We start from the raw sequence: 21,083 nt of genomic DNA, 5'->3' as shown, positions 1-21,083 counted from the left end.
AAAAGCAATATATTTCTAATCTATCTATTAAGTAATGCTACCACAGTTAACTACGTAGGTTTCTATTCAGCGGTTTACTGTAACGTTCAAGTAATAATGGTAAATCACTCACGTGTCCACACAAGATTACGAATATACCTCTTATTGTATTGTATTATGGTTCAATATTGTCTACACTAGAGTTACAGTACAATAAGTAGTTACATGTTCTGATGCGGTCGAATGATGGTAGACAAGTCAAAGTCAAGGCCGAAAACACATAGAAGTGATAAATGTTGTCATTTCTACGGTTATTATTTTGTAGTCCATACAAATAGTATGGTTATTTGTATGGACATCCATCACCGATCGTTAGTCTAATTTTAGTAGGTATATTTTTTTTAAGTAAAAATAACTTGTACGTTTAATAATAGACTTTTTCGTTTTCAGCTATGCTCATTTATATATAAAATTTAAAACCATATGGAAATAGGTATATTGATTTTTTATACTTGTTGGTTGTTAACAAAGGGACGAAAACATAAGTAAAGTGGCGGGTTTTCGCTAGTTATCATATAATTTTACATTATTTCCAAATATAACACGATTATTATTTTAAGACAAAATAAACATTAACTTCGTATTTACAGTACCTATAGTCGATTGTTATGTTAATTATTTTCGACAAGATAAAATATATAGTTATAGTTAGTTATAGGTAGGTACCCTACTTATGTGTGGTCTACTTTCCTACCGACGTGTTTTTCAGCTTTCATAATTATCTTTCCGATTAAGATTATGTTTCGTTGCACGAAATTGACGTAAAATAAAAAAAAAATACGGAAGATATAAGTCTACTTTTACAAGATACCTGCTCTAAATGATTCCGAGAAGACTATACTCGTATTACGTATTACTTATGTATAAAAATTAAATAAAACTTTATGAAAACTAAAATCCACTGAATCCTAAGTTCTAAAGAAAAAAATGTCATTATTCATTAGTTACCTAGGAACAAATGAGTGTAATAAAGTTCAAGCTTGTGATTAAAAAGTAAATTACTAAGTTTATTAAAGCCTGATTGAAAATTAGTTAGGTACTCTTGTGTTGTGGTTTGCTGCGAGAATCATGAAAGGCGTTTTAATTTATTTTTTTGCAAATACGCTTTACGTGTGTTTTAAATATATAGTTTATCATTTCCGCTTATAAATCTAATCTCTTTTTATCATTTTAGACTGTTATATATTGCAATAAACAGATAAGATTTGTACAACATATTGTTACTTTTGGTTGTTTTTGAACGATAATGTAAACTTCAATCTGACAATCACATTAACAACGTCAAAGTCAAATTTGACATTGACAGCTCATGTAAATACGTTGTGATAGTTTAACATTTTTTGTATTTCGCACTTCACAATAATATGCAAATTGTTCAAACAAAGCCAATGTTATGATAGTTAATTACTGTGTAGCTGTGTGTTTGGTTGATTAAGTATATCCTCCATAATGCGTTCTTCATTATATCGTCGTCAACGCTATGACAGTTCAGAAACGGAAACGGAACCTTTGCTTCCCGCGATTCCTGGCCCGAGTCAAAATGAAATGGTTTGTACCTTGAAATATGTTAAAAACAAAATCAATTTATCCACTTGTAAATACCTAGATAGCTTACATCGCAATAATAATAAATGCTAGAGAATGCTGATAGATTTTGAGATAATGACGTCAATAATAATATTAGAATGCTATCTTTAATTTCCTTGATAAAAAAAACAAGGCAAATGTTGAATGTTTTAAGTATGAATACCTTTCTTTGTTTAATTTGAAAAACAGACCTTACTGTTGAACATTTTAATATAGCAGACAGGAAATCTAAGCAACATAGATTGTTACAAAGTATCCTAAAAACAGAAAAGAAAACAAAAAGGTCCAAAAAGCAAATAGTCTTGTAATGCTTGTAGCAACTTCAATATAAAGCTTTTGTGTTTAATAGAAACAGATTCATTATAGAGAAATGAATACTGTACTCATTGTATTCACTCATTTAGATAATATTTGACTATTATTATACATATGTATAAGGACAAGTAGTTGGGCTGACATTGCTTGGTAAGTCGCAAAGCTGAAGTGGCAATGGGCAGAATACATAGTTTGAAGAGCCAATGGACGTTGGGTTCCTAACAGTTTAATGGTTACCCTGCACTGGAAAGCGCAGCGTTGGTCTCCCTCCAATAGGTGGACTGAGGACATCAAGCGGGTTGCAGTAATCGGTTGGATGCTGGAGGCTCAACTCAGCTGTTGTTTGAAAGTCCATCCAAGAGGCCTATCTCCAGCAATGGATGTCCATCGGTGGTTGATGATGATGATTATTAATAGTTGTTTTGTTCTAAATGAGAGGTCCTGGGTTTGAATCCCAAGTTATGTTAATTTACTAATTTATGTAGCTTCAGCTGTATTTTTAGAATTTCGTCTATGGCTAATTTTCTTTAAAACCAAACTGAATGATGATGATGATGAATATTCATATCTGCATCTTTATCTTTACTCAACCTTCTAGAGCATTGTTCGTCTATTTAAATTGCCTTGGTGGTCCTGATCACCTGATCTTTCAATGGTTGTGTTGGTTTGCCGTCCCATGAGACTATGAGAGTGAGGGAATAGTGAGTGCACCTGTGCTTGCGCACTATAATATCTCCTGAGTACAATGCATAATCTCAAAATTATATCGATCGCTGTGGCCAAAAAAAGAAAACCACTTGGATCAGGAGCATTATAATGAGGCTTAGAAGGCCAAAGAAGATTACAACAAAGGCAACTAACTGCCTTGTTGGTCCAGTGGTTAGCCATTGTGGTTTTTGATCATGAGCTTTTGGGTCTAAATCCTGGGTAGAGCGAAATGAGAGAAAGAGAAAGTGGGTGAAACCGCGCGACTTCTGTTATCCCTTATAAAAAGGAGGACCGGCCCTGTAGTGGCCTGTTAAAATAGGCTGATAATGAAGATTAATGGTAATATCTTTTATTTCCAGCAAGCAGACGGCAACGGTGCGATGGCGGAGGTGGGAGTGTCACAGGCAACGCTGGTGGAGCCGAGAGAGGACACAGGGAGGAAGCTGCCGCAGTACATTGCAGCTTTATCAGGTACTTACTCATATATTTTTTGTTTTTTGATATTATTAGTCGGCTTCTATAGTGCTGTGAATTTACAAGACAGAGGTCTCCGGATGGGCCGATTGAGGTTTTCTTAATAGGTCCAGGTCTGGCTGGTGGGAGGCTTCGGCCTTGGCTAGTTACCACCCTACCGATTACGATGCCGTGTAGAAACCGTACGGTGTGTGGATTTTTATCCTTCTCCTAACAAGTTAGCCCGCTTCCATCTTAGATTGCATCATCATTTAGCATCAGGTGAGATAAAAAAACTACCTCTGTGCCAAATTTCATTGTTTTACGTCAAGCGGTTTCCGACGTTTCGTGTGATCCTTCCTTTTTTATAAATGTTTTTTTTTAATCTTTGTTACCTCATGTCTTTGTCATTTCTTAACCAATTTTGAAAATTCTTTATAAGTATGAATGAGACTTCCAGATTGGTCCCATTTAATTTTCTTGAAAATCGGTTCAGTAATTTTGTTGAAAAAAAAAATTACACGTAGGTACTGTAACTCTTTCGTTCACTATGCTAAAACACACTAAAAAAACTTTTGTAGAAAATAGAAAAATAAAAAAATCAACCAAATTCACACCACAAAAAAAAATAAAAAGGCGGTGCCAAGCCAGTGGCGTATTAATTAAAGCCGTTTCTGAAAGAACCACGGGCATTGTCTGAAATTCCTAAAACTTTGAGTAAATGAATCACTGTGTTGGCACCGCCTTCAAAGTGATAAGAAGGTAGCACGTACAATGTTATTTCTGGCTTTTTAGTTTATTTTTGTGATATGAAGTCGGTTAATTTTTTTTGTTAGAGTGTTTTTTATAATTATATGGCGATTTTGATTATTAATTGATTATTTTTTACTTTTTTCAGCTACCCTCGGAGCGTTGGCAGCAGGCGCCATGTTGGGATGGTCTTCGCCCGTCATCTTCAAAATAACTCATAACGAAACCAACGAATACGATTTCGATGTCTCATCAGGCCAGGGCGACTGGGTTTCGTCCCTCATCAATTTGGGAGCGGCCGCAGTTTGCTTCCCTATAGGCCTCATCATGGATGCCATTGGACGGAAGAAAACCATGCTTTTGCTCGTCTTACCGTTCACTTTAGGCTGGTTACTTATCACTTTCGCCACAAGTGTTGGAATGCTGATGGCCGGACGGTTCATTACTGGCGTAGCCGGCGGTGCTTTTTGCGTCACTGCCCCAGCGTACAACAGTGAAATCGCTCAAGACTCTATACGAGGAACATTGGGGAGTTTCTTCCAATTGATGATAACCGTCGGTATACTTTTCGCATACGCTGTAGGTAGTTATACATCCGTTTTCGTTTTCAACATTCTGTGTACGCTGATCCCAATTATATTTGGCTTGGTCTTCTTCTTTATGCCCGAAAGTCCTAGCTTTTTAGTAGTGAAGGGTAGATCCGATGAAGCGAAGGACGCTTTGATCAGATTACGCGGAAGGACCTACGATGTGGACAGCGAATTGCAGACTCTCCAAATGAAAGCTGATTTAGCAAAAAGTCAACCGGTATCTTTTGTGTCGGCGATTACTAAGAAGACAGCTTTGAAGGCTCTCTTGATTTGCTACGCTTTGATGTTGTTCCAACAGCTGTCTGGTATCAACGCGGTGATTTTCAACACATCTTCGATTTTCGACAGCGCAGGCGCCACTATACCGGCTGCTGTTGCCACCATTATAATTGGAGTCATTCAAGTCATCGCAACTTTAACATCAAGTTTGGTAGTCGATAGATTGGGTAGAAGAGTTCTTTTACTATTCTCAGCCCTCGTCATGTGCTTGTGTTCCACCGCTTTGGGAGTTTTCTTCTTCTTGCAGGATACCCATGGAAAAGATTCCTCCATAGTGGAAGCTATATCGTGGCTGCCTTTGCTCTCTCTGTCTCTATTTATTGTTGCGTTTTCCCTCGGTTTCGGACCTATCCCTTGGATGATGGCAGGAGAGTTGTGTTTAATTGACATCAAAGCTTTCGTTGGTTCCACGGCTGGCACTTTTAATTGGTTGCTCAGCTTCACTGTTACGAGTACGTTCAATTTTTTGAATACCCTCATAGGTTCCGGTCAAGTGTTCTGGATATTCGCAGGAATAATGTTGGTTGGTTTCGTGTTTATATTCTTCGTCGTGCCTGAGACAAAAGGCAAGAGCGTTGACGAAATTCAGCTCATGTTGGGCGCGGAACCACAGGCAGTAACAAATACAAGTGAAAAGATGTAAATTTTGGAGACTGATGGAGTATTTTTTTTAATAAAGACTTTTAATGTCTTATCAAATAGCTAGATGAATTGATTTCGCTGCAGAATGGATACCAGACAGATGGTTATGTCTAGCACAATGGTGTTCTCTATCTTAAAAACTGCCTTTAATGAAACGTGTGTTCAAATATTCAACTTGTCCATTTAGAATATTTTTTCTGCGACAATTATTTGAAATCCATAAAAATAATGTCAATTAAAACAAAATCGATAGCATTTTTTTTTAGTAATTTATAGGTCATTCTGCAGCGAAATCTGGCGGGTAGATTCGTCTATAGTTGGTTCTATCGAGTTATCTTTGGTGTCACAGCATGCTTAGCGAACACATTGTTACTGTTCCTTTACCAAAGATTTTATCGTCTGGATTTGTTGATTTGTCGACGTTTTAGTGCTAATTTATTTAGAAAATTGTGTAATGGCACTTGGTATGAGCCACGGCGTTGAAATCACTAATATTGCATAGTTTAGAGGAGAGGAATGTTGTTCCTATTTTTAGAAAAACTTTCTGGTTAGAAAGGACTATGTTGGCCAGACCTTCAACGTTTTCTATAAGCTGAAAGGTTATTCTCAGACCATGCTCATATGGACTTTTTGGAACCTTTGGCTTTTGGAAATTTAAGGTAATAAGAAAAGGACTTTAATAAAAAAAGCAGCTAGATGTCATCTTTTTATTTTTCGTATTACATACAAGGCTAACGAGACAAAATCATGATAAAAAAATATGACAGTAGCTTTCGTAAACGCGTCAAGGTGATTTAAAACCAAACTATCTATCAACTGATATAAATAGGTACCTATAGAAAAAGATGACACTATTTTTAGATTTTGTTCTTTTTGTATATTGGATTTAATCTGGCATGCAAGAAATGTAAAAACATGATCATGTATTAAATATATTCTACTTCTTCACCTAATCTACTGGCCCAATTATACAATTCAACCAGAAGCTCATGGCAGCTAATTTTATTTATTTTTTAAAAGTATGACATGTCCAATCTAAGAAAATGAAATAATGATATTGCTATAATATAAGTCTTGTAGTTTGTTCATAATAATTTATCTAATAAATAGTTATTTTATGTGATTGTTATAAATATTTTATTTATCTAGACAAATATACTTGGGTGTACAAAGTCCAGATAATATATTGCCATATTTATTGAACATGTATAGTTAAAATAAGGCTGTTGTTAGTTGTGAGTGTTTTATAATAAATAAGTGTTCCAAGTAAATGTTAATTTAATTTGTAGCAACAAAAACCAGTTTTTAATTATGTAGGTAGTAATATTTTAATTATTTACTTTTATGCATTTATTACAAAAATATGTTCAATATGTTTTTTGAATATAAAAACGAAGGTCCAAGAATACAGACAGTAATATGTCTAAGCAAATGAAATTTATTTCATATTGGCAACACTGAATCGTTCAGAAATAACAATCATATCACTTGCTTGTAGGTGAATAATTAATAATACACAGATTTTATTGAAATAAAAGTAAATAGTAAAATTAAATGCCTATTCTTTTTAGTGTGCTAGTGTAGACAATTTATTTTTATCTGGCAAAGTTGTAATTTTTCACATAATAATAAGATTCACACATTTTGTCATTTTGTAGAGTTCATTGTATAAATAATATTGTTATTAGAATAAGTTTTAATAGTATAATAAATGTAATTTTTTAATTTCAATGGTATTTTTTTTAAATAATATCACCTATTTGTTAGGAAAAGGTAGGTTTACTATAGCTAACCCCTGACGAAATTTTACGGCAAAGTATCGTTCATAGAGTAGAATGTATATAGGGGTATCGTTCTAGTAATCGAAATAAGAATCTTGTCTAAATCTACAAAGTATTATTGATTAATCTGTGTTTAAATTACACTATCACACTAATATTATATGTTGCAAGTATGTTTGTTCCTCGTTTACGGCGCGGCTACTGAAGCAATTTGGAATGGAAATAGATTTCACTCTGGATTAACACATAGGCTACTTTACGTCCCGGAAAAATCCATGGTTCCCGTGGTATTTGTGAAAAACTGAATTCCACGCGAAGTCGCGGGCATCCGCTAGTCTTGAATAAAGGCAACCCCAACTACGTCACTACTGTGTACTGTACCCACTGAACTAGCAAAACGCTTGTATTAATTATTATCCTTTAAGACCCTTTCCTATTCCTACATCATCATTAACAGTCGGATGGACTTCCACAGCTGGACATAGGCCTCTTGCATGGACTTCTAAATAGGTTTCGAGCCGCCAGCGTCCAGCGGCTTAACACTACGCTTTCCGGTGCGGGGTCGCCATTCCAACACCTTGGGACCTCAACGTCCATTGCTTTTCAAACTATATGCCCTGCCCATTGCCACTTCAGCTTCGCGACTCGCTGAGCTATTTCAGTGAAATTGGTTATTCTGCGGATCTCCTCATTTATGATTCGACCACGATTCCTTCGTATATGAAGATGAACGCAGGTGGACCCACCAGCGCGCTGTAATGATATCCTGTAGTATAGACCACCTAATCATAATAATTATAAGCATCTACATAGCACCCGAAGCCGGGGCGAGTCACTAGTGGACATTAAACAGGCTAATTTGCTCTCTGAGATACGGAAGTGTTTTAGGACCGATTTCACAACTCAGAAGTCCTATTGATTGATTGAAAGTGGAAGATATAAAAATCCAACATTTTTAGTTTGAAGTTTTAGGTCTGGAATTAGCCGTCGGTCCCGGTTATTATCATCTGTAATTCGTCTGAGTTAACATTTGTAATGAAATTTTTAATCAACATTTTCACCGCCCCCAATCCGCATTTGAGCAGCGTGGTGGGTTTAAGCTCCATATATATAGGAGAGGTCCTATAAAGAGGCCTTTAAAACAAGCTGCTAATGATGAAACGAAGTATGTACCTACCTATGGTGCTTTTTATCGAATTCGGATTTGAAAGAAAAAATTTTTGAAAAACAATGAGCAGTTTGCAATTTAATGATACAAAAGTAATCATAGCGCCGGGAATCGAATTTACTATCCCACAAACGAATAACTTACCATTCCACGGAGTAACCTTGCATTTTCTGACTACAATACATCAATAATTGTATTATTTGCTTCTACAATATCTGTACTGATAAGTCGTATTAGGATCGGGTGTCCTCGAATTTCATATCAAATTCCATTGCAACACAATATTTACGGACCGGGATCCGGCGGTAGCCAGACCTACCTCATATTAGGAAAGTTGAAAGTTTGTCAACATATGATTCTACTGTAGGTTTAAGAACGTTTAGGCTATAGAAAGAAAAGATCTTTATTTTTAAGTAATGCCAGTCATCACATTATTAAATTGTAAAACATAAATTAATAAATTATGGCCCTGTCCACACAAAACAGTGGAGATATAAGAGTGTGGCTTGCTAGTGGCTTAACCTAGAAAAAGGCCCCAATTCAGCGTTTTCGTTTTGCCACATATCTACATCCTATAAAGAGAAGTATGCAGCACTGATTTTCAGTTAGGGCTCAGGGCATACATCCTTGTTCAAGTATAAAAGGCAACGTTTTTAATTATTTCTCTGGGATTTTGCGATGAGGAATCATTACTTCAATCGCTAGACCACTCATTGTGGCATTCTCTTGAGAAAATAAGACGTTTTTCGAAGGGTTGCCACGAAGCTCAAGTGATTGGCGATTGGGGATGTGATCTCTCATATAATGATTTGATGTCATAAAAATACTTTTAGACTTGGATGGTTGAGTGTACCATTGAACCTGCTACCTTCCAAAGTCCATACTCCATAATTTAATCTATGTAGGACCTTAGGCTAACAATCATTCAGCTATGGTAAAATGTGGTATGTCTAACTATTGCAGGCTCTGTCTATTAGATATTATGGTTTAACAAAGAGATAGGTACCTAGCTGATAGGAGGGGAATAAAAGTTAATTACAGATTACTTTAATCATCAACAGTTTATTGTAAACACATGCATCATATCTTAATTACTTTTATTGATAAATAATTTATTATGTAAGATTTCAAAAGTAATGTAAAAAATAATACCTATGTATCGTTCCTAAATGGAAGAACAATAAATATTCATAAAAATATCACGCGCCAAATTTACATAAATATCAAATTAAGGTGTAACATTCAGAGGCTAGCTGAATGACTTTACTTTGATATATCCTCTTTGGTAACTAAATTTTATTAAAACTTAATGATAATTATTATTTGAGACATGTACATCTAACATCTAATATAAACATAAGTATATCCTACCTAGTCTTTACAAACATGGTAAATATGTACACAATTATAATAATATTATCATATTAAATACAATAGTTGCCTGCTACCAAGTAAAAACTATTCAAATAGACTATAACATTAGCAGGGACATCCGATATTTTTTTAATTTTTGAAATAAATAAATGAATTACTAGTATTATGCCTAATCACTTTGTTCTCTTTGCCTAGCTTGGCTGTAGCGGTGCAACAACCCTGTAAATTACACTGGTAATTAGCATTTTGTATAAATAGAAGAGATAAGATAAATGGAAGTGTGAATAAATAACAAACAGCAGGAAAAGTCTAGAAGTGACATTGCTAAACTAACAAAGAAAGATCTATGCTTCATTAATGTTAGTTAATAGTTAGTAGTAAGTTAGATAGTATAGTAGAAATATATTGACAGTAGAAAGTTGCAGAACTAAATTATCAATATTATAATAAGTTCACAGTTGACCTGCCTCCTCCAATTTTTGAGTAAGCTCTTCTATAAAAATTACAACAGAAAAGAGAATTCATAACTGTGTTAAGAGATGAGGAACTCTGTGTTCTGTACAACCCTGAGGAGACCTCCTCCACAGTAGTTTCACCAATGAACTGCTGCAGATCATTTTTAGGGAATCCCTCTTTATAATATTGCTTAATAGTATCATAAGCATCCATAATAACTGAGATGAACAAACTTAAAACAACATAAATGTATAAACTTATAAAAGAGTATAGATATACTCTGCTAAACCACCAGAGCATTGGTGATTTCTTGGACATAATTGAAAACGTAGCAAACATATCATCACCATTTATAAGAGAAAATAGACATTCAGAGGTTGTAGCCAAAGATCTGAACTTCATATGGTATGGCCCAAGCACAAGCCATCCGCAGAAAGTAAACCCAGCATAGAGTAATAGAGCGCAGCACGAGAATCTAAATATCTTTGGCGCTGCCTTCTTCAGTGTTAATATAACAACATTGTATGTCTTAAAGAAGCCGAGGTATCGTAGAACACCAAACCAGACTAACAGATTTCCCACACCCAGAAACAAAGAACAGACGTTCCACTCATCATAAGTAAACTGGTTGCGTTCAATTTGTTCCTTCATCGCTGAACCCATTATGATCAAAATATCATTGACAATAATCATTATGTACCAAATGTTGAGGAATTCCAATCGACCATCTAAACTTAGTTCAGCATTATATGCTCTTCTGAAGAATGCACAGGTGAGTCCTTTCAACAACTGTGCTCTATAAATAGCCCTGCTACATAGCAGAAGAGAAGCCGTACATATTAGAATCACCAATATATTTAAAATGCTCCTCAGAATCTGGTCAATTTTATTATCTGTGATGTACGTCTTGTCACCTTTACAAGTTAACTTGTGCGGTTCAGCTTCTAAAGACAAAGACATCTGACCATCATGGTCTTCATTATCAAATACAACTTTTACATCAAATCTAAAGCAATCCGGCGGCGTAATAGGACCTGCTGCCCTGAAATTAATCGTTTTCAAAGAAAATCGCAATTCCGCCCTAACTAGGGCTGCAAAGTCCACTTTTATACCAGCATCTTGTAAATATTGTTGGGATTTAAAAAGCTTAGTTTCAACGTTTGTAAAGTTAATGCAACTGCTTTCAATTTCTGCATTGAACTCATAGCTCTCATTGAAGCCGTGGATGATTCCTTTCTTATAATAATATTGACAGAATTCTGGTTCAGGTTTTATATTGCTTTCATCATTGTAGGAATATGGTCCAATAGCGTTAGTCAAGTTGGAGTAACCAGCGTAAGCATAATCCAAGCTATTGTAAAACTCGTCAACTTTGTAAACAGCCAAAGGTCCAGCGCCCGGCGGATAGGCGTTAATTTCCCGAGTGGAGTCCCAGCCCAATAAAAACAAATGAGAAAAAGTAATCCTGTTATCCCAAGTGTAATTGACGTGGTTGTATCTGTTATGCGCGAACAGGCACAGTTGCAGGGTGACCAGCACAATTTTTATCAGCTGAACGACGAATTTGTAAGGAAACTTACGTTTGGCTCGCCATTTTTCGATTGGGTTCATGAAGAAGAACTGAAGTTTACGTCGCATTTTCTCTTCGACTTGAGAAAGTGTTGAAGAATTTGGCGCCGACCACGACGTGTGATCCTGGGAGGTATTCTGATTTGATGCATTACTTCTTTCCTCCTTAGGCCCGTCTTCCAAATCTTGGTGGCCCTCTGAAGTCGTCATGTCTTTTAGTTTTACGTATTCAGTCACTGCTCTAGTTGAGGGTTGGAAGGATTATAACTTTAAAAACCCTCAGTTGAGGAACAGGAAGCGGATTTACTGAACTGGAATAATTAAAAATATAAAAACAAAACCAATTACATGTTTTTCCGCATTTTCCTTTGTTGTTTGCCAGTTTCGAATTTCGATTTCGTCTTTCGAGTTCGACCCGACGACAGCTTTTTCGACAACTGACAGGCACACACTGACAGTGACAGTTAGTTCCTGACACCGTTGACAGTTGACACCACAGACCACAAATGAAGGTTGACACGGTCACGAAGATCAAATGAAATATTGCACTCTGTCAATAGACAGAGAAGTAAATAGACCAATAAATAAATACTCAAACACTATGGGTATTGTAGCCCAAACATTTTCTATTACAGTTATGTTACGTATATACAAAATCGCCGCAAAAAGTGATCCGAATTTGTACAATTTTGTGTTTACTTCCAATAGATCGTTTTTACACTTGGAACACACAACTCGACTTTGTAGACAAAATTAGGTATTATTTCTTGAAATACAACGCGACATAATGAAATTAAAACAATTAGCCACTTTTGTCCGTCTCAGTTTCGACGCGCTAGTAATGTAACTGGATTTATCCGTGCTAATAATTAATAATAATAAATAAATAATATCGAATAGTATAAAATATTTGTTGTAGCCCTTAAGCTCCCCTAAGTGTAGAAACTACAACGTAACCTAAGATATGCGGAGGTACTACCTATACCATAGAATTATATAGGTACTTGTACCGAATCGTAAATTTATGTACTATACTTACTGACATTTCTGTACTAAAAATGCTTACCTTTACATACATACCCAGACACTGAAACACTCACGCTACTCACACAAATATTTTCCAGTTGTGGGAATCGAACCCATGACCGTGGATGCAGAAAAAAGGGTCACTACACACTACGCTACGCATCGTTAACTTATTTTATTCGATAAAATCATAATTTTTATTTATATGAACGTTTGCTTTATGGAACGTTTCCTATGGAATGTTGGCAGAGATAAATTGAAATGTGATTTTTTTTAATGTATTTCTCGCAAAGTCTCAAGGTAAATAAGTAGAATAAAAATTATACTATTCATATTAAAATCATTTATTTGGTAACATTTAATAGACACTGTCTACTTAGTAATGAGCTTAAAATATAACATTGAAGTAATGTTGATCTGAGCCATTAATTCAATTGTGTATATTTCCAAGGTAATTGTCCACTTACTATAACACAATGTATTATTAAATAATTTATGTAAGTAAAGTCCAGCCGCTCAGAAATCGTGTTTCTGACACCTGTCATTGTAAATTTTCTATATCTTATTGTTCATAACTTTAGCCCAAAACGAAAACGTTGATTGTACGTTGTCAAAATTATTTAAATTTTAATGTTAATACTCGTTAATGGTAAAAGGTATTTATCTCTCTCATTGACAGGTGTCAGAAACTCAGAAACGCAATAAGCCGCCAGTCTTTAGTAGTGTTTAATTTTGATTAATCACCATCATTTACAACATGACCAGAAAAATACCTTAACTTGCCTTGATAAGAAAAATGAAGTAAATAACATAAGTACTACTAAGGCCATACCACAGACAACATTTGTACAAGTACAGAAGATTCACTCCGCAACGTCATTAAAATAAATAGCGACTCTCGTTACGACACAATACGGCGCAATTCAGTTCAAAACAAAATTATTATCGAGCCGTTTTATTTACCTACAGCTCTTATCTTTATTACATCTACTCAAACAACGTTAGGGACTAGGGTTGTCTTCAAATAAAAAAAAACTTACTACTAGATTCAACGCGAAGCGATGTTCGCGTACCTTGTTAATAAAATAAAAAAAAAACACTAAAAGATTTTGCACATACCCTCAAGTCGAATATCATACATACAGTACAGATGCTATATTTGCCTATGGTAGAAGCTGATAAACTTTCGCTACTTTATAATGAGTGTTGCTATCACACACTCTCTTTTTAATGCTATATTAACAATCAATAGGTACCTACTTGTAATTACTATAACCACTTTAATATATAATAATTAGTAAGGTACTAGCCAAGCTGGAGGTAGAGTATTTATCAACAAATTTTAAAATGAAGATAGAAAATGCATTTAATTTCATACCTAATTTATTTTTAACTAGTAAAAGTCAAAGTAAACTTTCACCCTTCTATTTATTCTATTTATATTTTCTAACATGATTATTACCATAACATAGTACTAGATTTTATACTTTAACACAAAAACACCGTGTTTTCTAGCTAATATTATTTGTTTCAAGTTTTATGGTTTTCTTATAACAGAAAACAATTAAATAATAAAAATTTACTTTATGTATTTCCAGACTGTATATTGTTTACTAGGACTATGAGTCTATGAAGACACAAAATGGCTGATTATTTTTGGCGTTTGGAAAATAGATAAAATTACGCAATTATTAACTTAAGTATGTAAAGAATTCTTGTGCTATTTTTTTAATAAAATTTGTATATTTTGGACCCTTATCTCAAGTAAGTACTATATATTCTTATTTATCAAAACTGTCATTAATTTAGGAATAAGTTAATTTATTTATTCAGTATTAAATTAATTATTATTCAGTGTAAAATAAGTAGCGATTTATACCTACATTTTAAATTTGTGTGTCCACATCAGGTTTGGCTTTAGTATAGTCTAGTCCCATTCATCCTCGTCGAAGCACGGTTGCTCACTTCGGTCGCACGGTCGCTGGGTAAGCTTGCTCGGTATGTTTGTGGTATCAGCTGTCAGCTGTCTTTTGGCCCTAGGGTCATCAATAATAAGATAAATTATTATGAAAGATGGCACTTTAGACATATTTTATGTTGAGTGTGTAATTTTCCTGGGGATCCCCTCAGGTAAAATGTGTCTGGCATTGGTGAAGGATGGAATTTAGATGAAGTCACTCCGAAGAAAAGGAAATTCATATAGCGTGATGCAAACTTTTTCAAATATTTAGATATAGAACAACGTAAATATGTATGAATTTTTAAAGGTAACCCAGTGAGAATTGGCTTGCATGAACCCTTTGCCACTGGTGTCTCAGTATTCTCATCTAATGAACACAGAGATAAACAAGTATGGCTATTTGATTATTCTGGCGGATAATCCACCAACAGCTCACTCTTCACTGTGGCTTATCGCTTTTGACACCAATGATATGTGGTGAAAAGATCAGTTTTGAGCTTACCATGAACTAAATCCCTTCTGCCCACGGAATGGTGCTTTGGTTAAGCCAGCTCCAGGCACATAGGACAGTCATCTTTATGTGTAGATAATATCCAAAATGATAACTAATATTTTCCTTCCTTGTGTGTAGCACCACACTCTTGGAAAGGCCTATGTCCAGCTTAGTGTTGAAGACACATATACTTATCAGTGCTTAGCTTACCACGAACTAAATTCCTTCTGCCCACCATATGGTAAAGTCAGCGCCAAGCGCGTGGGGCAGTCCTCTACATGCACCAATAGCTGGTCGTTGGGCATGCGGTGGCGCGCGTCGTAGGGGCATATAGCCAGCGGTGGGTACTGCTTCTCACACTTCACGAGGTGTCGCTGAAAGCGCAACTTGGGCACGCGGTGCGCGGAGTTGTAGGGACATGTGAACCAATCGCTGTCATTCATGACTGATAAGGAGAGCGAAATCAAAAGGGCTTCTGAAATTCAAAAGAGTATTTGTAAGCAAACTTGTTTCATTTTTTCAAAGAATTTTAGTCTCAAGTTCTGTCTGGAGTCCGGAGTCGCTGCACCACGATGGAGCGGTCACCCTATATTATATTATTTATGAATATTAGAAACAACAACCAAAAAGGTTAGTCGAAAAACTTTTAAAAAATCACTTACTTGGAAAAGGAAAATGTCGCTAAAACTTCCGTTGAAACAAACCCACACAGACAGCCTTATTGTTACCTATACGTTACCAATAGTTTACTGAGTATAAACTAACTATTGATGATAAACACGAAGTTATTGTTTGTTTAAGAAACAAAATAAAATTCACAAAATAAAAACAAATTCTCGTTCGTTCACAGAGAAATTAAAAAATTACAGGATTTGTTTTGTTTGCATTTTAGACACAGAATATATTTGAAATTGGATTATAAAAAAGTACTCTGTGGATTTGGAATAACTGTTGTCCTCACAGATTAATAAGATACTTTTTCACCTCAGACGAATCCTCTTTGTTTCTCATCCTCAGACCATTAATTAACGCTACTATTTCTTTAGTTGGCCGTTTGCATAGAGGAATTACTTATGGAAACGCATTACACCCAAATTCACCAACAATTTTAAAGGTAAATTTTGAAAACTTAAGCTATTTTAATTTGTTGGGAGAGTAGTGGCGAGCGTAATATATTCTTTGTTGTGGTGTATATTAGTATTAACCAACTCAGACAAGACCTTGTGGCGATGCATTAATATTTAGGTTATATAATAATTGTAAGTTATTTATAACTCTTTAAGCTGCATTGTACAAAAACCACGCAACATTCCTTTGTGTTAGAATTACGTAACGCCGATGGAATGTCAACCCTTGTTAAGTGCTCACACTTAGCCAATAACAATCCGACAGGAGTTTCGACGTATAGGCGCCAGTTCGATTCTCCAATGAGAGCTGTTATATTTCGGGATACAATAATCCTTTGTTCGTAAAGTATTATAAATACTTAATCTTGGCCCCACTAGGGTAGAGTACGTTAAACGGCTTAACCGGCTACATACCACGCTTACGGCTAAATCGCGGCTCTCATTTCAACGTCATAAATGCGTCACATACGCATTCGATTCATCTTTGTTATTTAGTTTGTACATTCTATTTTTAGTTCTATTCCGTGTACAAATATTAAATATACCTTTTTATATTAATTATGGGAGTTTAATTCATACACCACACGCGCGCTCCCATAAAGTGGTGACCCCGACAACAGTCATAAAGTGGTGACCCCGACAACAGTCATAAAGTGGTGACCCCGACAACAGTCATAAAGTGGTGACCCCAAACATAGTCATAAAGTGCTTTCGAATAGTCAGTAATTAATAAATAGACAATGTCCGAACGCGAAGAACAATCGGTTCAAGCTGTGCGCGTTAAAGTGCCACCCTTTTGGCCCAACGAACCGGCTTTATGGTTCGCACAACTCGAGGGTCAATTTGCGCTCGCGAACATAACCGTCGACGCGACCAAATATAATTACGTTATCGCGAACTTGGACATAAAATATATCACTGAAATAAAGGACATCATAAAAAACCCGCCGGCCGCTGACAAGTACGAAAAAGTGAAGGCGGAGTTAATTGCTCGGTTATCTGTGAGTCAAGAGCAAAGGGTCCGTCAACTTTTGACCCACGAAGACATCGGGGATCGTAAACCGTCTCAATTTTTGAGACATTTACAAAATCTCGCAGGCCCAAACGTTCCAGACGACTTTGTCCGTTCCCTGTGGTCAAGTCGCCTGCCGACTCACATTCAAGTGATCCTCGCTTCGCAGCAAAAGAGCACGTTAGAGGAACTCGCAAAGCTAGCGGACACCGTAAGTGACGTCATCGGAACACAGCAAGTGCACGAGTTGGCCGCACCTACCGCAAACAATGAGGTATGCGAACTCAAGCGAGCTGTCGACGAGTTGACACGTCAAGTGGCTGCCCTGTCGTCACCTCCGCACGCGCAGCTATCGCGTGCCCGTTCTCGCCCGCACGAGCGACACGGCTGGCGCCACCGTTCCCGAAGCCCCGCCTACATCCCTGCAGCTGATACACTGTGTTGGTACCATAGAAAGTTTCGAGAAAAATCTACTAAGTGCCGCGAACCGTGTTTCTTCTCGCGTAATAGTGTTACGGGAAACGAATCGGGCAGTCAATGAATGCGACTGACAATGGCTGTCCCGTTTCACCCAGTCGCGTTATTGTTACAGATAAGAACACTAAGGCTCAATTTTTAATAGACACTGGTGCTGATTTATGTGTTTATCCGCTAAGTAGAATAAGTTATAACAATAAGTCTTTAGTTAAGAAATGCGATTATAAACTGTTTGCCGCTAATGGTACCGAAATAAACACGTACGGTACGATTAGTTTAACGCTTAATTTAGGGTTGCGTCGGGATTTTCACTGGCGATTTGTGATAGCCGACGTAACCAAACCTATTATAGGAATCGATTTTTTGTGTTTTTATAATTTGCTTGTAGATGTAAGAAACCGCTGTTTAGTTGATAAGCATACATCTTTAATTGTAAATGCACAGCCCGTCAACCACCCCGTTTGCGAAATTAAAACGGTTACAGGTACCTCGCGTTACCACACGTTATTAAAACGGTATCCTGAGGTCACGCGACCTTCTGGCGAGCCTACGATACGAGAGGTTAAACATAAAACGGTACACTATATTCGTACTACGCCCGGTCCTCCCGTATACAGCCGACCACGCAGATTAGCACCGGACCGCTTGCTTCGCGCTAAACGCGAGTTCGAAGTCATGGTTAGAGCCGGAATCGCACGTAGATCTGATAGTCCGTGGGCTGCTCCGCTGCATCTCGTACCAAAAAAAGACGGTACGGACCGTCCTTGCGGAGATTATAGAGGTTTGAATGCGCGTACAATACCGGACCGTTATCCAGTGCGTCATATCGCGGACTTCTCGCATAACCTGCATGGGTGTACTGTCTTCAGCAAAATCGATTTAGTGCGTGCTTATCATTTAATTCCTGTGAACCCCGCTGATATACCTAAAACAGCGATTACAAGTGTTTTTGGCTTATTCGAGTTCCCTTTTTTATCTTTCGGCCTCCGAAACGCCGCACAAACGTTTCAAAGGTTTATGGACGAAATGTTAAGAGACCTCGACTTTGCTTTTCCGTACATAGACGACATTTTGATCGCGTCACGGGACCACGACGAACACGAATGTCACCTCGCGCTTGTATTAGAACGCTTACGTGAACACGGCGCCGTTATAAATTCTGCAAAAAGCGTATTCGGTGCTTCAGAAGTAGAATTTTTAGGTTATCAGATTACAGCGAATGGCACGAGGCCTACGCCTAATAAAGTCAGTGCTATCCAAAACTTCACGCAGCCGAAAACTCTAAAAGAACTTCGGAGATTTTTGGGTATGATTAACTTCTACAGAAGGTACCTACCTAACGCTGCAAAAACTCAAACACCATTGAATCGACTTCTTAGTGGTCAAAACGTTAAGGCAAACACACCCGTAATCTGGACCGATGAATTAGAGCAGGCGTTCAATATAAGTAAACAGAGTCTTGTAGACGCTACCATGCTAGCTCACCCCGACCCGACTGCACAGCTAATGTTAGTTTGTGATGCTTCCGACGTCGCGATAGGCAGCGTTTTGCAACAGAAAGTTGAAGGTAATATTCAACCCCTTGCTTTCTTCTCCAAAAAACTCAATACAGCCCAACGCAAGTACAGCCCTTTCGACCGCGAGCTATTAGCAATTTACGAAGCTGTGAAATACTTTCGCTTCATGATTGAAATTAAAACGTTTTCGATTTGGACCGATCACAAACCAATTGTCGCCGCTTTTCGCAAGGCATCGGAAAACTGTTCTCCACGTCAATTCCGGTATTTCGATTTCGTTTCGCAATTTACGACCGACGTACGACACATATCCGGAGACGACAATATCGTAGCTGATGCACTGTCAAGAATAGAAACGATTTCTAACGACATTAATTTGCAACAACTCGCCATAGCCCAAGAGACAGACTCCGAACTTCGACATCTATTGCACAACCCTACTTCGTTAGACTTACAGAAAATTAAAATTTCTGATTCGAGCGAATGTAAAGTTTTTTGCGATATTTCAGGACCGAGACCGCGCATTTATCTCACACCTGAATTCCGTAAACAGGCTTTCGATTTAGTCCATGGTTTAAGTCATCCTGGTGCTACGCCCACCATTCGACTGATGACAGAGAGATACGTTTGGCCTAATATACGTAAAAATTGCAGAGCCTGGACTAAAGCCTGTCTCGCTTGTCAAAGATCGAAAGTTTCACGACACACTAGAGCTCCAATTCATAGTTTTACTCCTCCATCTGCACGTTTCTCTTATATTCACGTTGATATAATCGGACCACTAGTGATATCACACGGTTATCGCTATTGCTTAACCGCGGTGGACCGTTTTTCGCGTTGGCCCGAAGTGATACCGCTCGAAGATATCACCGCCGAAAGAGTAGCGCGCGCTTTCATTAGTGGATGGATCGCACGTTTTGGATGCCCGCAACGGATTACGACCGATCGTGGTCGTCAATTCGAGTCGCATTTGTTTAAAGAGCTTGCTACGCTCACGGGAGCACAGCACCTTACTACCACCGCATATCATCCCGCTGCAAATGGTTTAGTCGAACGATTCCACCGACAATTGAAGGCCGCTATCATGTGCCAAAACAATGAAAATTGGTATGAAGTTTTGCCTCTTGTTTTACTCGGTATTCGTTGCGCCTGGAAGGAAGATATAGCATCAACCTCCGCTGAGTTATTGTATGGTGAAAGCTTACGTTTGCCTGGTGATCTGTTTCTACCTTCCACGTCGGAAGTCACGGATTACAACGATTTTCTATCTCGGCTTCGCAAACATATACGCGCTTTAAAACCTACACCGGTCGTTCGACACGGAGATTCGAAAACATTCGTTAGTAAGGATCTATCGTCCGCCGTTGCTGTTTTTCTAAGGCAAGATGCAGTACGTAAACCGCTCCAACATCCATACTCTGGCCCATATAAAATCGTTGAAAGGTCAGAGAAAACTTTTAAAATCGATATCGCTGGTAAAATTGTTACGGTTTCAATCGATCGTTTAAAGCCGGCATACGTCATTAACGAATCTCTCGTGCCCGCAGTTCCTACATCGCCTGTCATTACGCCAACGGCAATAACTACTCGCTCTGGCAGACGCGTAAAATTTCCAGCGAAGCTTACGACCTAACGGTCTCCCGGGGGGCTGATGTGGCGATGCATTAATATTTAGGTTATATAATAATTGTAAGTTATTTATAACTCTTTAAGCTGCATTGTACAAAAACCACGCAACATTCCTTTGTGTTAGAATTACG

At 37.3% G+C, this 21,083-nt stretch overlaps 4 protein-coding genes across 9 annotated transcripts in view; 2 read left to right on the top strand and 2 right to left on the bottom strand.

The window, feature by feature from the left end:
- LOC112049700 (facilitated trehalose transporter Tret1) overlaps positions 1-7,094 on the top strand; it is a 48,068-nt gene extending 40,974 nt beyond the window's left edge. For 4 of the 5 annotated variants that reach the window (XM_024087701.2, XM_024087699.2, XM_024087700.2 and 1 more), the window contains exons 2-3: positions 3,009-3,120; positions 4,001-7,094. In XM_024087701.2, the coding sequence (XP_023943469.1) occupies positions 3,009-3,120; positions 4,001-5,364 (1,476 nt within the window). In that variant the 3' untranslated portion in view covers positions 5,365-7,094. Of the gene's footprint in view, positions 1-1,346; positions 1,588-3,008; positions 3,121-4,000 lie in introns of those variants that run through there. The other variant, XM_024087698.2, reaches the window with a different exon arrangement.
- The window catches only part of LOC112049697 (gametocyte-specific factor 1), a 56,265-nt gene extending 40,212 nt beyond the window's left edge, over positions 1-16,053 (bottom strand). Inside the window, exons 1-3 of one of the 2 annotated variants that reach the window (XM_052885702.1) lie at positions 15,853-16,053; positions 15,401-15,665; positions 14,621-14,773 (exon numbers count right to left, since the gene is read on the bottom strand). In XM_052885702.1, the coding sequence (XP_052741662.1) occupies positions 14,665-14,773; positions 15,401-15,633 (342 nt within the window). In that variant the 5' untranslated portion in view covers positions 15,634-15,665; positions 15,853-16,053 and the 3' untranslated portion in view covers positions 14,621-14,664. Of the gene's footprint in view, positions 1-13,065; positions 14,774-15,400; positions 15,666-15,852 lie in introns of those variants that run through there. The other variant, XM_024087695.2, reaches the window with a different exon arrangement.
- On the bottom strand, positions 9,355-12,923 carry LOC112049696 (mucolipin-3). Its single transcript, XM_024087694.2, has one exon. It carries the CDS (start codon positions 11,919-11,921, stop codon positions 10,128-10,130), a length of 1,794 nt encoding a protein of 597 aa, XP_023943462.1. The 5' UTR covers positions 11,922-12,923; the 3' UTR covers positions 9,355-10,127.
- Positions 16,054-17,057: 1,004 nt separating the features above from the next.
- On the top strand, positions 17,058-17,870 carry LOC128198811 (uncharacterized). The gene has a single exon (XM_052885917.1). The coding sequence runs from the start codon at positions 17,058-17,060 to the stop codon at positions 17,868-17,870; it is 813 nt and encodes a 270-aa protein (XP_052741877.1).
- The last annotated feature ends 3,213 nt before the right edge of the window (positions 17,871-21,083 follow it).

This window comes from Bicyclus anynana, chromosome 15, assembly GCF_947172395.1.
Source record: "Bicyclus anynana chromosome 15, ilBicAnyn1.1, whole genome shotgun sequence".
Classification (NCBI taxonomy): domain Eukaryota; kingdom Metazoa; phylum Arthropoda; class Insecta; order Lepidoptera; family Nymphalidae; genus Bicyclus; species Bicyclus anynana.
Note: the sequence above shows the minus strand (reverse complement) of the source record. Positions and strands in the feature narration are given on the sequence as shown.